General features: G+C 38.2%; 1 protein-coding gene across 1 annotated transcript in view; it reads left to right on the forward strand.

Annotated features, from left to right (window-relative positions):
• Window positions 1–1,307: 1,307 nt before the first annotated feature.
• ARHGAP28 (Rho GTPase activating protein 28) overlaps window positions 1,308–20,577 on the forward strand; it is a 104,886-nt gene continuing 85,616 nt past the window's right edge. Inside the window, exon 1 of the mRNA XM_014519977.2 lies at window positions 1,308–1,561. Coding sequence (XP_014375463.1) covers window positions 1,431–1,561 — 131 coding nt within the window. The 5' untranslated portion in view covers window positions 1,308–1,430. The remainder of the gene's footprint in view (window positions 1,562–20,577) is intronic.

The raw sequence follows: 20,577 nt of genomic DNA on the forward strand, positions 1-20,577 counted from the left end.
ATGGGATTCACTACCAAAGGGAGATAGAGGGTGATGAGGTAGCTTTTAGGCCAAGCCTGGGTTGCTCTGGGGGCTGAAGAAACCTCCAATGTAATTTAAACTGTTCTATGCCAGGACCTGTGAGAGAACCTTTCAGGAGCAGCCTTCCAGATGGTCTAACACAATACCTATACAGATATTGGTTTCCCTAAGGAGGAACTGGGGTTTTAGGACCTTTTCAGTCCACCCTTCCCTTATTATACATCATAATGAAACCTGAGCAGGAGAAAGGTGTCATCTATGAAATGGATGAAAAATACCATGTAAGTTCTATTTAATGTCCTTTGAAATCAAAGGTAATCCTTCCATGGATTTCAACAGGAGGTGGATTGCACTATGTTAAATTGAGCATTTATTAGAAGTAGTATGTATTTTATCCACAAAAAAAAAGCCCTAGGGCTGCATAAAATGGATATTTTGTTATTACATTCTGCTGCACAAATGATCTATGAAGTTTTCTGTGTTTGTTGCTCTAAAATCAGACTATCATTCCAGATTTGAGATCACTGAGATTTTAAAATTTCATTGTCAGACATTGAGTTTAAAAACATTTGGAGGAAGTGAACTCCTGCATCCTGCATTCACTCATATGACACTTCCTTTACACAAAACTTCCTTGCAAGTGAAGTTTTGGGGGCTTTAGTAATGGGTCAGGGGAAAAAATGTAAATATCTTTTGTGAAATTTTGCACAAAAAGTATTTACTGTTTTCCTACTGCCTTTGTAATTATCTGTCCAGTTGAGTATTTAGGATCACTGAAAGTTTTGTCTGTGTTCAGTGGAAAGTAAAGGCATCCTCTGCAGTCAAATTTTTAAGGAATGACCTGACTTATAGGAAATCAGGGTTGCACTTCCTTGATTACTTAAACAGAGCATACTTTTTTAATGTTTCGCATAGGCATTTCAAATGTCAGTTTCCTCTTTCTTTGCTAGAGCCCATTTCACGTTAGAGTAGTGCTCTGTCCTCTTGCTGCATAGCTGAGCAATGATTTCACTTTGTTTGCTTCTTACCGTGTTATGAGAAATTCTACTAAGCCTCTCCTTGGAAAAAAAAAAAGCACAAAACCCAAGAAGTAGCTGAACAAGAATTAGTCCAGAGCAGCAACTCTGAGCCAGGGAGGATTATCTCAGGTTTCCAGTTTCCTAGAGACAAAGATCCTTCCCCCACAGTTATGTTGTGGGCGGCGTTTTTGAATATATGCTAATTCAGCTGTTCTGACAGGAGGAAGAGCTGTGTCTCAGTTACACAGATCTCTTGTCAGCAAACAGTAGTCAGACGCTCTTACCGAGCCAAGCCATGCATTTGCTGTTGTGACAGGATCATTTGATCTAATAAATGAGTAAATGCTGGTAGTTGTCTTTGTCACCAGGCAGTAGGAGAGACATGTGCCTATGATAATGGAGATAAAGGACTCGGGCAGCGTGGTTCTGACAGCCTACCATTCTTACACTCCTTCTAGGATACCAATAATGGAACAAACCTTTGTGCCAGAGATTTCCTCCAGCCACTCTCCTATCAGCAGGTAAAGCATGAAGAATTATAACGGGTACAGTGCTGCTGCATTTCATCTGAGCTGATTGTGTTTTGCAGTTGTTTTCTGCTGATGTAGTTTGTGACTCTTTTTCAGATCACTTTACCTGTTACTCTTCACTTTATTTTTATTCATTACTTGTTTCCACTGGGGAACTTATTCAATTTTATGGCACTGTTTTTGATTAGAAATGGAAAATTCAAGTGCCTAGTTTAACTCTTGTAAATCAACAGATCCATTTAGTTTGCAACCCAAGATTCACAACAACATAATCCCTTGGAAAGAAACGCATAAATTAAGCTTCTACTCAATTCACTTATTTACTGAGTTATGAAAGGTCATAAGGGTTGGTGCAAAGACAGGTCACCAGAAAATTCATTCTGTTTGGAAGTTTTTGACATTTTTTTTTTTAAGTGCTTCCCCCATGATCCACAAAAAGGTCAGGATCAAGGATTGTTTTTCTTGAAATATTGCAAGAAATTGTCTGATTCACACCTGCAAACATACAGCTGCACAAAGTGAAACTAGTCCCTCAAAGACATCATCTAAGTGAAAACATTCCTTTAAAAAGTTATAGTACAGTAAATTATATCTTATCTACATATGAATGCAGTTGCATTTGTTTTGTTGTTTTTTCCCTGTAGTGTGTAACTGTCCTCCCATTTGCATAGCTTAGAAATAGGAAAGAGATCTTACCATTTGATTGTGGCTGTATTTGTTTCAGCAAATGTGACCTTTCTTCTAAATATCTATCTCTGAATTACACCACTTTCTACAGATAAGATTTCCAAAAATGTACACCATCAAACAAGACTCTTTAGGGACAGCTGGCATTGGGTACTTCATACTGGTTTAACAATGTCTGGTCTGATGTCTTGAATTGCTGAAGATTTTCCTCCCTTCTGCTAAACTGGGAAATCTGGCTTGACTGAATAAAATGACAACTAAAATCTAAGGCTATAGTATTATAGTTTTAATCTGTGACTGACTGTAGTTTTGATTTGTGACTGGGAGGAGAAGAAATAATTAAGTTTCTTTCAAAATGAGCTCTGTGTGTTTTAATAAAAGTAATGGTAAGTAAGTACTTGATACTGTCATTTTACAATGTGCTATTTATTTTATGTGCAGTTATTGTTGGGTTTACACATGCACTGTCCCTAGTTATGTGATTAAGATAACTTCTTTTCTGTCATTTAACTGGTACCTGAAGACCAGCAACAAATACACAATTTCATTTTAAGAAAGGAGTTTTGCTCTTTGGCCATGGTAAGAGTGGATTCTGCTATTCAAATCATGGAATGATGGTTTGGCAGTGGTGACAATGGTATTTCTTTCTTTAAAAAACCAAACAGCTAGTCCTTTTATCTAAGGGCAGTGGAAATGGATGTTTTGTCATCATTTTATACTTGTGTGCCAATTGTTTCAAAACTTTCTTGAAAGTTAAGCCTATAACATGCCCCATTCAAAATCACATATTCATCACATAAAATTACTTATAACTGCCAACTGCTGTTCCTGGGAAAAGAGGATGTTAGTGTTTGACACATAACATCTTTTGGAAGCTTCTGTTATTAGACAAAGAGTATATGGATGTGCACACATGCGCACACGTGAGTTTGGTGTTGCCTTCCATTTTTTGTCTAAGTTCCCACAGCTGTCTGGTAGCAATATTTCTGCCATATGGGCAGTCAAACACTCTATCCGTGTTTCCAAAGCATGTTCCAGGGGGAGGTTTTATTAACTCAGCATGCCGCCCTGTGGAATGCTGAATACATGAAGACAAATGCACTTAACATTTTAGCAAACAGGAGGCCAGCCTCTAGTTTAATCCCTGCTGCATCTTCTGAGAGAGCTGTACTATGCTTCAATGTTGATGCAGTGACGTTGTTGCATGAAGCAGTAGGCTCTCTGGCTTTCCTTGAACAACATTGTAAAGACTCTCTACAATGCATCCATTCCTTGGACCTTCAGGATAACACTCTGGAAGAACATTCACAGAACACCATGTCACATGTTTGTTAACAAGAAACAACTAGGCCCTCTTCCCTGATCCTCTGCTTTCTGGTCCGTCCACGCAAATGCTGTTCTAGAGAAGTTGACAAATTGACTCCAGATTTATACCTATGTAACTGACAAGAGAATCAGGACCTTGGTTATTAACCTTTGACTTACTGTCTAGTGATCAGTACCTCCCATCAGTGTAGGAATCAAGGTCTTTCATTACCAATACCATGAAAAAAGCACTTTTCTGACTTTAGAGAGGGATGTTGCTTTTCTCTGGTGATCAGCCAAAATGACCGAGTCAGGAATGGATTGCATAATTGTAGTTTTATGGTTTATGGAACTACATAACTGCAGTTTTATGGTTTCATGTCTGGGTTTCAAAGAAAATGAACAAGCTGGAAAACAAGAGCCAAAATTTGTTGCTTGATACAGAGATAAGAGACTTGTTCTTGATCTTCCTTTCACTGGTATTTCATTTGAAGTAAAATTTATGTGAGAGGAAACTAAAACCCAAATATTTTATTTTAACCATATCTTTAAATGTAGCAGTGACTTTTGGTTGCCTCAAACGTCAGCTGCCTAACTTGAGATACCTTTTTTGGAGATTTTGAGCTCTATGGTTCCCAATAACTGTCTTTAGATTTAGAACCTCAATAAATCAGGCCTTAGTTTTTGCCTTTATGATCAGATCCCATTATCCTTCCTCCTGAAAAATTCCTGTCAACTTAAAAGGTCTTATTCATCTCCAAAATTGAAAACTCACAGGTTCTGATTTGTTCAGTTAAGGGAATGTGGTTTGTTCTCCTAAGGGAGTAGCCTAACTTGGGGACCATGAGATCTATGCAGGCTTCAACAGTTCACAGTAGGAAGCAAGCATCCACACAGATACAGCACAGAAGCACCAGGCCATAAGCAAAGACATCCTTCCCTTTAAAGCTGTACCACTCTGTAGATAAGGCCAAAGAAGAAACATGGCTGAGCCTTGAACCCACTCAGCCTGAAGCAGGAAGTCCTGAGTTCTGGTCCCTCCTTACGGCATTGTTCAGATTTTCTGCACTAGTTATTGGGTAAACGACAGTTGGGAGAAGGGGCTGGAAATTGTATCTTCTTCCCTCCCTCTCAAAGAAGTGTCATGCACCCACTTTTTTAGTCTCTTGTTCCATTTGATGCTCAGTAGCACACCTTCAATACAAGGGGTGGAGAGTGCCCCCAACCCCTCCCAGCTTAGCCTATAGCTCAATCATTAAGACACTCTCTTGCATTTGAACCCTTGCAGGCTGAAGAAAACACAAAACAAAAACCCTCAGGTTTTCCACTCCCTGTATCTGTACACCACATTCTCCACCGGATCTGCCTTAAAAGAAAAGATCAAACAAGACAGTTGTGTGCCTCCAAAAGGAAGAGCCTCAACATCTAAATCCAGGAAGTTGTGTCAGACTGTGAATCCCCTTCTCCCATATATAGGTACCCCCAGACACCCCCATCTCTTCAGTGTTTCATTTCAGCTGTTTTAAGAGATGCCTCTGTCTAAGACTTACAGAGTCTGCATATTGTCAATCTGTTCTTAGGCACCTAACTCTCTCCACTCACTGCACTGAGAATTTAGGTGCTTAACTCAGGTTTGTGTATCCCAGTCTTCAAGCCTAAAAGCTAAACATGGGAATGCTGAGGATCATCAGGCCTAAGTCCCTCTGTGGATTTGGGCCTTAGTGCTGTCACTCCATGTGCCACTTCACTGAAGCCAGCTGGAGTTTTAAGTAAAAGCAGATATCTTCCATATATGGAAGATCTTCCTTGTGTATCTACCTAATTCATTTCTATTTTGCTCCTTTTATGCCCTCTGCAGAACCCCCCTCTAATGTCAACAGATGTTCTATACGTAAAACAAAAACAGAAAGCGAGACAGGTTCTTTTATTTGCTAAGCCCAAAGCAAAATGAAGGGAATCGCTGCCCCAAATCTCTTTTTATTTTGGACAATGATGACACAATACACCTGACAACTTAATTTTTTACTTGCCTATGAAACGTCTGCTTTTGAGCGTTTAATTTTTGCTTGGCTTACAGTTTACACTGCTGCGTGTCAACACATAATTCACAGCATAGTTATTTACATTGATTTACTGCTCATGAAGACAAAATACTGGTGTGCTGCTTTTTCAGTAGCACACTAATCTAATTAATACCAAACTATGTGCATATATGTCAGGAGCGGGAGGGGGTATGGAATACTTTCCTCATACTTTTCTCTCCTGTTTTTGTCCACCTTATTCATCATTGGAATTCAGAAGTCAGAGTTTCAGTGGGCCAGAGTCCCAAGAGAATTACAATACGTGTTAATTATACATGGCCTAGGCGCTTACTGCAATTGTAACTTCCACACTGCAGTTACTGAGATGCATCTCTTTTCTCATTGAACAATGCTGTTGAGATCATCTGGATTCATCTCTCTTCTATTGGTCCCAAACCCAAGATGCTATTGCATATGTGTGATATTTTTCCTACCAGTTCAAAGCCAGGTGACTTCTCTTTCTAAGAAGAGAACTTAGGCCTCACTCTTCTCTGGTCTTTTTGTCACTGTTTGCATAATCTGTGGATGCTACGAATGAGTAGTCCCCACACTCAAGGCAGCACAACTGTACACAGCAACTGTGTGGACAGTGTAAAGAGGATGACTTCTTGCACCCACCAGCACTTAGCCATGCAAATCAGTGTTCACCTGAGTCAGCTACAAGGTTAGGTTTACTTTATTCAAACTCAAGTATAATGATTAGCACTGCTAATTCACCTATCACTTACCACCTATCATTGAGATACCAATTCTGATTACAATAATGTAAATCAGGAGTAGCTCCATTTAAGTGAATGCGTTAAACCTACATGAAGTGGGTATAAAATGAGTCAGGGCAAAGGATCACCAGGATCTGTTTTGCAGAAGGAACCACTGACTTTATGAATATGCTACATAGGAAAAGGACCAAATAAAGTGGGAAATGATGTTCAGTCTCATCTTAGCCATCAGAATCACTAGCCTCTTGGTCATGGAGAAAGTCCTAAGACCCTTTAGTTGCTTCCAGAGAACTCTCTCTCTCTTTCTGTATGCTCAACATGTCTCACTCCACTGCTCTGGTGTGAGGGCTGAATTTCAGACAGGCATCACTAAACCAGAGTCAAAAAAAGAACACAAAAACATCTAAGGTTACTAAGCTGTCTCAATTACTTGTGAGCAGTCTCCCAGATTCCTGCTCAACAAAGCCAATTTAAGCAGATTTGGGGGCCTGTGCAAAACCATTTAGGGGGAGAGCTCAGTGGTATGGCACTGGATTCTCACAAATGTTGTCATCTCTTCTTCCGCTCGTTGTATGAATCGGTTGGTGAGCATGTAATGTGTCTTGAAATGTTGAGTATGTTCCTGTAGGTAGTTAGGGTTGTAATAAAAAAGGACTCAAGTTCCTGTCACTACAGACCTGTATGAAGCAGTTCATGTTCCATCCCAGGAAAAACCAATAACATCACACTGGTATGATTGGGTCCAACATGTCATAAGCGTTGGGTCTGTGAGCAACGCTACTGCTCAGTTATATACAAATGACGTCAAGAAAGTCTTCTACTGAGGGGCAGTATAAACAACTGTTTATTTCATTGTATTTTAAACTTCCTCAGAAGACAAAAATAAAAAATACCACACAAAACTGTTTTCTTGTCCACAGAAAATTGGGAGGTGGATTTGGGCCTTTCGTAGGAATTCCATACCTCTGGAATCATAATTTTAAACTGCAGGAATCAAGAACGATAAAAGAAATACATGTAGGAATGTAATTCAAATTAGTCAAGGTTGGGTGACAAAACACTTGGTTTGGAAAATGACAGCTTTTGACTGTTTGTACAGACTCTCATTCATTAGCAGCTTCCATTTAAAATAGATATATTTCAACAAATTGTAACAAGCTATTATTAAAGTATTTAGCAGGAGAATGCATATAAATAAGTCAGACAATAGTAGACACGCTTTTTCCTGTAAGCTTTAGAAATACCTACAGAATGTCCCTTGGGACTCTCACTAAGGAATGTGGTATTTATATTCAATTCTTCGTGTTATGGTTGAAACTAGAGTTGGCTTCTCTGGTTTCTTTTTAGTGTGGTGCTCCTGCTGATCTCCCTGGTACCTCCATATGGAGAGCTGATGGAAAACATCTGGCACGGCCACTTTGATCATTGTGTTTGGTTGAGCTTTTGGCCAGCTGCCCCATTCATTTTTAACTAAGTCACTTATCTTTGATTACATGATGGTTGAAGTTGCCTGCAAAAATGCTAAGAGCTGAGAGCCCTACATAGGCACCTCCATATTTAGTCTAACATACTTTAGAGACAGCATAACAAAAAATAATTAATTAAGAACAAGATTGAAGTATTATATTTGGATAATAGATCATGTTAATTCAGCACAGAACATAGTAATGTGGGAATGTACATTACAATATAGTTTTTATTATTATTATTATTATTATTATGGAATTACTGGTAAAAGCTGTAGCACTATTTGTGGAAGATTCTGGTTACTGCTGTATGTGAACACAGAACCAAATCTTGAGCAGTAAGACCACCAGTAGCTCCCAGTTAAATAGTCCTCAGCCAACAGCATCAATCAGTGCAATATTTGGTTTTCATGTACTATTTCAAGTGCCAAATAAATTGGCAAATGTACCAGCTTTAGGCTACACACTGTACTAGCAGCTACCTGACCCACTGCAGTTTTCTGTTCTGATTGGCCAGACAGTAGCATGACCTCAATAGCATAACAGCAAAATTAGCAAAAGCTGGAGTAGCAGTAGAGTTGGGGATATTTGTATCTGCCATTTTAGTGTGTTTCATTTACCATGATGATGCATTTTATCCCAAACTGGCAAATACAGGTAGGTCCACCAGTCTACCTCCCTGTCTACTTTGTAACTGTATTCTATGGCACCAGCTTGCCTGGAACAGCTTCCAGTCCTCCTACAGCTGCCTCTTCAAAAGCACAGAACCTATTCAGGAAGAAGCAACAGGAGCTTATGCAGCCAAGGAAGGAATAAATTAATAGTGGAGGAAAAGGGAGAAACTAAGTTTACATATTTCCATGCTAACAACTCTCCTTTACAGAATATTATCTTATTCTCCTCTTCATGTGTGAATACAACTGCCAGGAAAATTGTTGAGGACCATATACTATACCCTTACTGGAATTTGAATGAATGTTGTTGTTACAAAGGTCCCATTTCCAAATAACAGTGGTTTCTATAAATTACACCATTTGTCTGTGAATTTCCAAGTGGAATTGAAGGTGTCATTTTAAGTTTGAAACCTTAAACAATTTAATACCAGGTTATTTGAAAAAGGGACCCTGCAAAACTATTATAGCTGAGTTTAGCTACAGCATCAATATTGGAGTTCTTTTGTCATTAACATGAGGGGAAGGCTGATGTTCTCTGGAAGCTCCCTCAACTCCCTAATTTACTTCCTTCTTTGGGTCTCTGCTGTGGTGTGGTGCATCTCCATGCAACCACCTATGAGCTTTTATTGCTATTTGTGGAGTGCTATTCATTCTTTCTTTCCTCTTTTCTTTCAAACGATCAAAAGAAAATTGCTTGTAGAGTTACCATTACTTTAGCTGTGAAGACTTTCTTTAGCCAAGTATTTATATAGATGTAACGTGAAGGCATGCACAGGTAGACAGACTGAAAAAATCAGTGACAATGACATGACAGTGACACAGCTCACAAAGTCCAATGGTTACCTGGACTACTGTAAAAACACATTTTGAATTTTCTTTAAAAATAACTAATACCATTGCAGTTTAAAGAGCCAAAACTAAACAAACAGTATATTCAGTATATTTGTTTTTGTACTGTTTACTTCAACAGCAGAAAGTATTCAGATCCTGTTTTCTGAAAGTACCACACCATTAAAAAACTCTCCATTCTTAGACATCAACTAAAAGATTGCAAGTTTGGCTCAGGAACTGTTTTGTCTGATCTCAGCTGTGTTTCATCACTAATGGACTCCTGTTCTATAGTTGTTTTAACTGTATCTTTTTTAAAGAACCCTGTTAAACCAGACTTGAAGTTAACTATGGCAGTCAGTGAAGCAATGAGATAATGCAAGCCAAACCAACTTGTTTGACCCTAAACTGAGCACAAGTAATTCTGCAATTAATGGCATACGCTGCATAGCAGAGTCAGTACAGTTCTAAGCAATCAAAAGCTTGTAAAGGAGTTTATTGCAATAGGATACCAAAGCCAAGCCATACATATTGGGAGAATAATCAGAGCAAGTTTAGTCCTAATTAGTAATTAGACCTAATACAAGGTCCAGAAGAGATATTGAACTATATGTCTGAATTATATGACAGTGAACGATATGTTTTAGGATACAAACAATTAGTAAATATCATTAGCAGAAGGAAGAAGACTGAATAGGAGACTTCTTGCTCTAGCTGCTCAGAAACAAAACTTTTAACCAGGTGAACTTTGGTTCTGATCTACTCCTTAGGACTTATTGTGACAAAACCCTGGGGTGTCAGAGTGCTTCCAGAGATGCAGACTGGATGTTTGTATAAGATTACTGGTCTCCCACTTCACAAAATGGATATAAATTTGCCCAGAAATCACAATTTACTATAGGCACCTCAGTTAAATAACAGAAAAAGCAAAGGTGTAGTATATGGAAAGAAAAAGTGATCCAGTGGTTTGACAACAGAATACGGTAAAACAAAATTGACAAAACCTGACAAAATCCCTACTCTACTTCTGGACTACCACCTAGCCCTCATAACATGTCTATGAAAATTCCCCTGGGGTCTGCCTCCCCTTTCCTTACAGCTAGCTCCCTCCACTGGGGACCTCTAGTCCCCCTCTCCTCATAGGGAGCTGTCTCTCAACTCTCACTCTATTCCCCCCCACCCCACACTGACCTTACCTTCCTCCAGGGGATTCCAAGGATCTGCTCCATTCCCTGCCTGTGGCTCTCTGACACCTATATTCCTACACTATTTGGAAATGTATAGTACAAGCAAAAGAGATGTCAAACAAAAAGTTGTAGGCCATATTTATTAATAGGTTAATAAATCTGTGGCCGTTGAAGCCTTCAGGTTTATCTCACAGCTGAATCTCTCAAGCAGTCAGTGGAATGATTCATGGAGAATGACTTTTCTTGCTCTTTTGTAGCACCTCAAATTATCCATGTCTTAATATTATTACCTAAGGGCTAATTTTGAATCAGTGTAAAATTCAAGTGAAGTCCCAAGTTAGTAACGGGTTCTACAGTTAACCAGCTGAGTAACCCTAAAGTAATCTATGTAGGTTTTGGTCAGATTGCGTTTACATTTTTCCTAGATAAGTTCTAGGCTGTAAAAAATAGAATTTTCATTTTCTTAAAAAATCTGCGACTCTTACCCAGTCTTAGAACATACATGTGCATTGAATGTGGTCACCATCAATACACAATAAAATCTCTTTTCTAAATAACAGTTGTGAGTGAAGGAGCATAACCATGTTCAGAGAAAATTAAGAGGCCAAATTCAGCCTTGATTTAACTCCATCAAATCCCATAATTAGAGTTCACTCTCGTTTCTTATAGGCTCATTGACACTGATACTGAGCTACAATCAAGCTGAAGATGACACTAAATATGGTGTATATATGTATGTAAAAATCATCACTTAGCAGTTACATGGGCATGCCCATTAAAAGTATGTCTGTAATTCTATGAAGGCAATGGTGTTACTAAGAACAGATTGGCTTTTTGAGCCTGCATCAAACCCAGCCAGCTGTAGTTAAACCCACAAAGGCTGACAAAGTACATTCCTAGTTGTATCAGCAGAGTGGAGGGTTAGATTAAATTACCTCCTTTGAGACTATTTATGATGAGTTTCCATCATTGGGATACAATCAGCATTTTATTCAGTCCACACTGGGACCTCAGGCTGTGCAACTGTTTTAATGTGAATAACCCAAGTGCTGCAAAGATGCATCATTATGGAGTAAAGCTAAATCCTGCATATAGTTACATCTTGCAAGACAGCTTCATTGGAGATAATAACAACAGCCCTTAATAAATATGTCTGAAGACTCTTATAAACAATTGTTTTATAGGTGTTTAAATAACGCAGTTCATACTAGACACCAGCAATTGCAAGTAGAACATTAGGTAGTGGGAAGAATTTTTCTGCTTTTCATGCATAGGTTGTATATTTTTGTGCTGACATGTCTGCTAATATTTACTATATGAAATGTCATTCACAAAACTGAGGATTGTTTCTGGGAAATTGTCCACAATTTGGTTATTTCTATGTAATTTCATGGAGCAAAAAAATGTATTAGCTGCTTGAGCATTCAGTGTAGTCTGTGTTTGTATTTGGTTCTTTTAAATTGATCAACTTCTCAGGTTCCTATGACAGAGATTAAAATAAGTGATCAGAGAAATACATAAATGTTACATAAGAAATGTCATTAAAAATATCATTGTCTCAAAAAGCTACGATTTAGCCTATAAAGTGCAAATCTACCTTGCCCTTTCCCTCATTATCCTAATCACTCCCACATTAGGAAGAATAAATATATAGTATTTGTGTTTTCCTGTTTTACTGTCATACCACATTCAGCTGAAATTTCAGGACACAATATCTATTACATTTATGACAATGTATAAAATGCAAATACTGCTACATAATACAGTTAAAATAAATACTGAATATATTCCAAAGTTATTCCGTAAGCAATTGGTAGGTTTCAAGAGTAGGCAATACATAACATATAACATTAAATACACACTGAAGAGGTCTAGCATATTCTTATGGTAGATAGATGAGAAGCAAAAGACTTGCAAGATTACTATAATGATTTTTATTTTTAGAATATCTAAAATTCCCTTTGTTTTCTTCTCCCTTTGTATTTTTAAAGCGATTGCATTGTTCCCGTATTTAGGCTATGGACAGACATTACACATAAACCAGTTTAAGCAATCAGAAACTGGTTTAAACCTGTAACAGAACAGATGTTCAGTGCACATAAACCAGTTTGAAAATGGCTGAAACCAATTTGAGATAAACCTGGTTGAATGTAGCATCGGACTTAACTTATTTGGGTCCGATGTAGTTTTGGACTTAACTTATTTCGGCTTATGCAATGTCTGTCCCAGACCCCTTGCTTGTTTAAGTTCAGCCAGACTCTTCCAGCATCCCAGCATGCTCTCTGGGGTGGGCAGGGCTCTCTGCTCCACAGCAGGGCTGGCCCCTGGCTGAAGCTCCAGCAGAGATTTGCAGGCACAGCACGGACTGCTGGCTTCCCCGTGCCTCCCTCTTCCCCTCCCCACCATTGCTTAAGCAGAGATCCCACCCTCCTCTCTCCCACAGTACAGACCATAGGCAGCATGTGGTATGCTAACTAATGGTGTGTAAGGTAGATAAGGCAGTGTCCACTTAAGAATTTTTGGAGCTAAGCAACAGCTCAGCTGGTAATCTCCCTATATTCCTTCCTTTGGAAAAACGCTGTTTAAGAAGAGCTTGAACTAATGAGCAAGGCTTTGTTTTCTGATGGGGTGCTAAATGTGGATAACAGAGCTGATAAATGCTCTGTTATCAAGTGCAGGGAGGGAGGGAATCCCTCCCTAATAACAGCTTCCTGCCAGAGCTTGGCCATGCCCCCCTTGACTCAGCACTGTGAAAGGAAAGGGAAAGGAGGGCTGCTTTAACGCCCCCCAGCTTCTAGCCTGAGCCAATGCAGGCATATGCCGGCATTTTTTCCATCCAGAGGGCATGTCAGTTACTTACAAAGTTATTTAGCCAGGCCAGGTTAAACTAACCTGCAAGGATTGAATCAATTCAGGCTCAGGCATTTTGAACATCTGTTCCGAGCCTTAAAATACTTTGTATAGGAGACAAGACAGAATTTTCAATAGTTAGAACCTGAAAAATCCTGTTTAGAATCATATCAGGATTAGATGTGCAGATGACTTATGTTTATAGCAAAGACAAGCCTGTTTTAACTGCTGAACTGATGAGGTTATAAAGAGTTTAATCTCTGATTTACAAATGTAATTGGCGTAACATGTAGGGCTAAATCCAAAGGGTATGAATTCAGTGGAAAAATTGTGAATGATTTCAGTAACCTGTGATTCTATCTCTGCAAGTCTAACTTCAGCAATATTTCTGCAAGTATATCCTTTTAATATCTATTGTATTATCGGTTGCTATATTACCACATTTACTTGAATATAAGATGCATTTTTTCTCCCAATCAGCGTGGGGAAAAACACACTTTGTCTTACAATCACATAAAAAAACCTCATTAAATGGTAATGAAAATCGACTATGAAGTTGATTAAAATACAGCCAGCACTGAACATGACTATAAAAGTCATGGCCCATAATAGGGAAACATTCTGCTGGTGGGAACATTTTTTTTTGTGACCCTTAAAAAAAAACAACCAAAAAACCCTGGTATGTGTTCCCTCCACAGGGAACTGGCACCAGGCCTGAAGGTACTGCAATACCAGGCTAACCAGGAGGGCCAGAGCCAGCCCTGACACAATCCACTTGGTGCCAAAATGCTACATTTGATCTAAGCCAAAAAGGTTGAGATGCTGATGGGAACTTACAGCAAAAATAGATTTAAGCAGTCCATCTAAAAAAAAAGACTGGTAATGTTTATCGTGCTCAGTCCCCCTCAACACTGACTCTTTTTCAGGTCAAGGTGAGCCACTATATTGAATACATTTTTACTTCCTGTTCACTCCCACAGGTGAACTGGGTCTTTCTTTCCTGTTTCCAGTGATTCCTGTTTCTTTACCAGTCTTAAATGTCTGGCAAACATCAACAAATGGGGCCCAAACAGTTCACCCAGAATCTCTCTGTCAGCCCCTCCCTCAGCCTGTCATATATGATTAGTTTGACCCCACCCTCCATGTGGTGAAGCTGAACCAGGTAGCCCTGTGCCTCATCTGCATATAAATTTTTGGAGGATCCCAGGACTCAGAACAAAAACACCTGGCTCTGGTTATGAGTGGGGGGCTAATTAGCACATACATCTTTTTGGGGTGGGCATAGCTGAAGTACATGCATATACTGTGCACTGCTGGGCTATGGGGTCATCATGGCTTGAAACGCTGTTGTCTCTGCTGTGACCGAGCCCATATATGATAAATTGTGAGACTTTTGGCTTTGAACTAGGATCATGAATAGTTTGTACTCTGTATAAGGAGGTTGAAAAGTGTTCCTAAAAGTATGTTTGTAAAGTACTTGTGCTAACACTTGCATAAGTTAAAAAAATAAATAAATAAAATGTCCATTCATCCATCAGTATTTTCAAGTTAACTCCTCATTTTCATGTGCTCAGGGTCTGACAGTAGGAGATGGGGAAGTGGTAGCAGGGGGAAGACTTTGGAGAACAAAGGGCAAGGGTGTCACCTGACTCCCCAAGATATATTTTTTTCTGCTATAGCAGTGGGAAGGAAAAAAATTCAAGACAAACCTCCAATAATTCAATTCTATACTTGGAAGAGTATAACAAATTTATACATTTTCCATATATAGAATTATTGGGGGGTTGTCTTGTAATCAGGGTTGTCTTGTATTTAAGTAAATATGATACTTATTTCACCCTTTTCTTTATTTAAAGGTCCTTTATATTCCAGTGGAGATCAAACCAATATTGGGCTTAATGAAAATTAGACAGGCTTGAATTGAATTTCCTTAAAGAACTTATAAGATTGAATAACTGAAGGTTTTTTCAACATGTTTTTCCATAACATGACTTAAACCTTTAGAAAAGTTTATACTTTTGTATCAGTTCTTGTTGGTCTTTTCTGTAGAAAAGATATGACAAGACAGGTCATTCACAATGAAAAAAGTTAGTAGAGTTTCTACTAGGTTCAATATATAGGCCTTCTTTTGGATCACCCTCAAAGTAATATATTTACTAATGGAAATATTATCACAAGTTAGCAATGAGCCCAAAAATCCAAACAAAACAATGAAGAGACACAGACCTTCCTATTCTGATTTCATCACTGGAATCCCTTGTTAATAAAAGGACTTTGTTTTTAAAAACTTCCTTATGTGCATGTCTGCATTCCTGTTCATTTGTATGCTTCATTAGTTAAAATCAAATACAATGAAGAGGAGCTCCAAGCATGCTTAAAGTAAACAAAAAGTTTTTTAAATCTGCATTGCTATCCTTATGGGAATTTGTGTGCAAAAGGCCAAGTCACTGATATGAAATTGTGTGTCTGCTTTCTTTAATGCCATTTTGTCATTGTGTAACTGCTCAAGAGTTTGCTCTTTGGTAACATACCAGATTTCTATTAGAGGTGCAGAAAGGTAAGAAAAGACTTGTTGTTTTAAATTTAGCAATATCTCTGATTCATATACAACCATTCCCTGGAAGGCAGCAGGAAATAGGTGGCTAGGCTTCTAAGAAATTATGTGAGTATAATTCCATAAAGTTATGTGTTTACTTTTATTTTACTTATATGTCCTTGTGCCTCCCACCCACTGACTTTTTTGATGGATAGCCTGTTTTCTGTTATTGAAATACCACACTGTACTTGGGATTTTAAGAGGATATAGAAATAGTGTTTCACTCTTTTCAGTTGCCATTGTATCTCAAGTGACATTGTTCATTCAGCTGATTCTGACTATATAAGTAATACTTTAAAAGTAATAAGAATATAATTTCTGGGTGCCTGCGATAAGAAGGTGACCATTAGATTTATTTTTGCACTGCATTGTAACTAATATGATTTACAGCAAATAATGTTTAATGTGTGTTGTTTTAAAAAAGGAAAGAAAATAAAAAAGGGAACCTGGCAATCACCAAATGAGGCTGAGAGAAAACAGTGTTATTATGCTTTAAAAGAGACTGGCTATCAGTTAGTTCAACAGAAATGTAGAAATGGAATAAAGTAACATAGTGGTGAAAACCATTTTTATAATAAAAATGCATTTAGTCATTCAGATGATAGTGTTAAATAAGCAGGGGCTGTGTTATATATTTATTGACAACAAAACAAAATAAATTAGCCAGCATTTGCCATAATAGCCATGTTTGATAGCACTGAGATAGATCTTACTAGATAACTACAAGCCAGTGAAAGGTTCCATTAGTAAATAATGAAGTGAGGTGTGGACTAAACACATCTGATGATGATAAATAGAAGATCATTACAAACCACTTCACTTAAAACTTAATGTTGAATGCATTTCACCTACAGTAACCGGTTTTGATCAGGAGAGTTATTTAAATCAATGAATTGATGATGCACTTGTCAAAATCAAAGCTGTTGAAATTGACCTATAATAGTATTATGCAGCAATGCTTTTTTATGGCTAGAATATTAAGTCGTGTTGGTTATGCTACAATGAAGATACTTACTCATATGTCTAAGCAACTGGCTGAAACTAATATAACTTTTTTGTTTTTAAACATAAAAGAATAGAGTTTCATGGAAGAACTATTTATTAAAGGGTCGGTTTGTTCAGCTCTCTTATATAACCCTTTCAATGGCCAGGATTTTTTATGATTAATTACACCATGTTTTGATATATGACTAATATCCTATATTACATATAAATAGGAAAGTGCTGTTTCCCTATAAGTTATGATAAGAGAGCAGCTTCTTGGTTAGCAATGATCTCATGCAATGTTCCAGTGTTTATTTAGCTGAAATGAAACATGATTATTTTTCATGAAGAAACCAGTCAAATAATACCTTGGAGAGAAATTATTTACTTAAGATCTACTGCAGAAAATCTTCTGAAATGCTGTGTTCCAGGCATCCCCTGCAATATTCATCTTCTCAGGGTTTTTGCAAACTGTAAGCTGGTGAACTCAAATATAGTTCCCTTGAAAGCAAAGGAATTATGTTGATTTACTTTTGGGCCAGCTCTAGGCATACATTCACTCTTGCATTCCCTATGCTCCCTGAAGTGATTGCTTGGACTATGTGGCTTATCCCTGATCCCTTTATTTCACCAAAGACTGACTCATAGCACTGCACTTGTTTATTTCACATAAAAGTAACTCATGACAAAGTGTTGTTGCACTGGGGTAGAGATAAAGAGAGTTAAATACGCTTCCTGGCTTGATAAAGATAGCAGAAGTAACTGAGGGCCAGATTATGTCCATACTCACAATGTACTGTACTTTTCTCTGTGAATAGCAGCAGAGAAATCAGTCAAAGCATTCTCAGAACAAAACTTCATGACTAGGGGAGACAGAATCTGACTCTATGTTACAGTATATATCCAGGAAAACTGAATGAGTGCTGGCCATAAAAGTTAAAAAAGTCATGATTCAGGCCATCACTTATTAATTAAACTGGAATGACATTTTCCAGGCTCCCAGATGCAATTTGTCATATATACAGTGCCCAGTTCTTTTTCCAGAGGACCAGGATCTGCTCCCCTTCCTTATCTTCTCCAGCATTTGAGTACAGACACACCTCGTGTTTATTTTGAATCAATTTACTTTGGATCAAACTCAAAATACCCATCCTCACTATAAAGTTTCTCTGCTCTGAGGTAGTTTCTGAGCACAAAAACTGTGGTAACTTTACTGTGGGGTAACTTACTACCGAGTAAATGTCATGTGTCTGCAATTTAAGTCAGTCTCATCCCAGAGTATTTGTTTGCTACTTAGTGTTGAGACCTTGTAATGGTGTCTACTGTGGGTAGCTAAGCTTAGGAGAGCTGGTCCAGTGCCCTCTCTTAACCAGGGAGTAAAATCCAGGGTAAATTACTCTGTAATAATCACACTGTGTGTGTACTATTCATATAAAAATGTGAACAGGAATGCACATGCAGTGAGTTGCTATTCAGTTTAATGTAACAATCTATTTTCCTGTTTTATGACTGCTGACAGGTTGATTTGGATACTCTGACTTATGGTTAGCGTAAGCAACACTTCTATGGGTGGTTCCCTGGGAACACCAGGGTACCATTGGTGGAGAAAGTGCTCTTCAGTATAAGTAAAAGCATGAGAATCTGGCTTAGTAGCTGTAGCTGTGCCAACAAAGTCTGTTGTGTCTCTTTTCTCCAGCTCTTCATCTCTCTCATATATTTAGACTGGAAAGACTTTTTTAGTCTATGTTTGTGCAATGTCTAGCACAACAGGGTCCTATTCTTACTTGTATACTTCTTGCAAAGTAAAAATAACAAAAGATAATAATTCAGGTATTCCTGGCTTATTCTTCAGGACATAAAGGCAACAAATGTGAGGACTTTTCCTCCCATACAGAATTGTACCATTAGATATAGTAGGTGCATTGTGAGAATTGTAGGATAAATGAATAAAGTGGTTGCCAAAAGACCTGTGTACCTGTTAGCACCAGACTGCAGGATTTTCTTCCTAGAGTTCCTATCTGTATGTTTCTGCAAAGTGAAACAATGTTTTAATAGTGCACTTCACTCAAAGAAAATGGCTATTTTGGTTTAGTTCCTATTTTGTATAAAGTTATTGTACTACCTGGACCAAAACTCCATGTGTTACAAGGTCTCCAGACATATTTTACTTATGTCTGGTCTATTAGAATGAGATTTATCTACAATTATTTCCCTTCAACTAAAGGATCTTCAAAATTGTGCTTGAGAAAATCATTTTCTTAAACAATATAGTGGTTTTGGAGAAGAAAGGAGTTGTTCCCTAATGTTTCTTGCTTTTTGGGGTTGCATGAGCAAGCTATAGGCGATGTTTAAAAAGCTCAGTGCCAAGCCACTCAAACTTCATAAATTACAATGTAGTATCAGACATGCTTTTAAAATGGTCATTCTGCATTATCCTTGAATGATGTCTGTCTTGCATAAGCTGTTTCACAGGCACAGGCATCAAACAATGCAGTATCCACAACTAGTAAAAATATCAGTTCACTTTCTGGATGTGTGTTATGTTCATTTAAAATTTCTTCTCAGGGCTGGGGTAGAATTAATGCAGTCATGAAAGGAATGGCCAAGAGCTCTTGCCAGTTCAATTTCCATTTGCACAAATGTTGAAATGATCAGACAAACTTGCTCAGAGGCCTTATTGTGTAACTCGCATGGTTGGTCATTCTAGTAGACAAAATAGTTGCTAGTCTTTTGAAAGGTAGGTGTATGTCCCAGCCTGAATGGGAAGCTGAGGGAGCCAGGTTTCTTAGTATAGTATGAAGCAGGGCCATGCCTAGGGTCTAAAAGGCATACACCTAGGAATGGTCCCCTTTTTTGAGACAATCAGTGATACCTTGGTGAATATGACTGGTATTGGCTGTTGCTCATGACTTACCTATTTTATACAGGAGGGCTTCTGACCTTTCAGTCTGGTACTGTTCGTAAGCATAAACAGAAACGTAAAAAGGCAAAACCTGGAAGTGGGGGGTGGAGAGGTGGGGATGTGGATATTTTCAGGCAAGCAGCTTTGGACAAAAACCAGGAGCGAATCTAGCATTCTTCATTCTTCCCAATAGTCTTTGATATAGGGACACTGACACTAGAATTTCTGATCTCTCCTATTTATACTAACATCCACATTATGGTTCACTTTGAACCAAGTCTGTGCACAATCAGGAGAAAATATTTTTCAGTGCTTACCCCATTACTTACCCACCTTTCACAAAGAGCAATGTTTTTGAAAAACCTGTCTTCATAATGCAACAGCACAATCAACCGACATATATATTTTGGTAACTTGTAATAAACTCCAGAATCAGCATTCCAACACCTTAGCCAGCCCTTGAAATCTCGATGGCTGTTGTCCAAGCCCTGCTAATTAAATCAGCTCTGTTCAGAATGTCAAATTAAGTAGTGATTTTTCCATATTCTTGCTTTAACTCAATGAGGTTCCACTCTTGGGAAGGATGCAACACAAGACGCTTTCTGCACAGCTTCCCTTTTACTAACTTACATTCATATTCTCAATGCAAGTTTTATTAGAGAATGGAAGAAAGAAAGAGATCCTGACTCACAACCCAACTACTTATAAGTACAGTGAACCCATCTTAT

This window comes from Alligator sinensis, unplaced genomic scaffold (assembly GCF_000455745.1).
Source record: "Alligator sinensis unplaced genomic scaffold, ASM45574v1 scaffold597_1, whole genome shotgun sequence".
NCBI classification, from domain to species: Eukaryota; Metazoa; Chordata; order Crocodylia; family Alligatoridae; genus Alligator; species Alligator sinensis.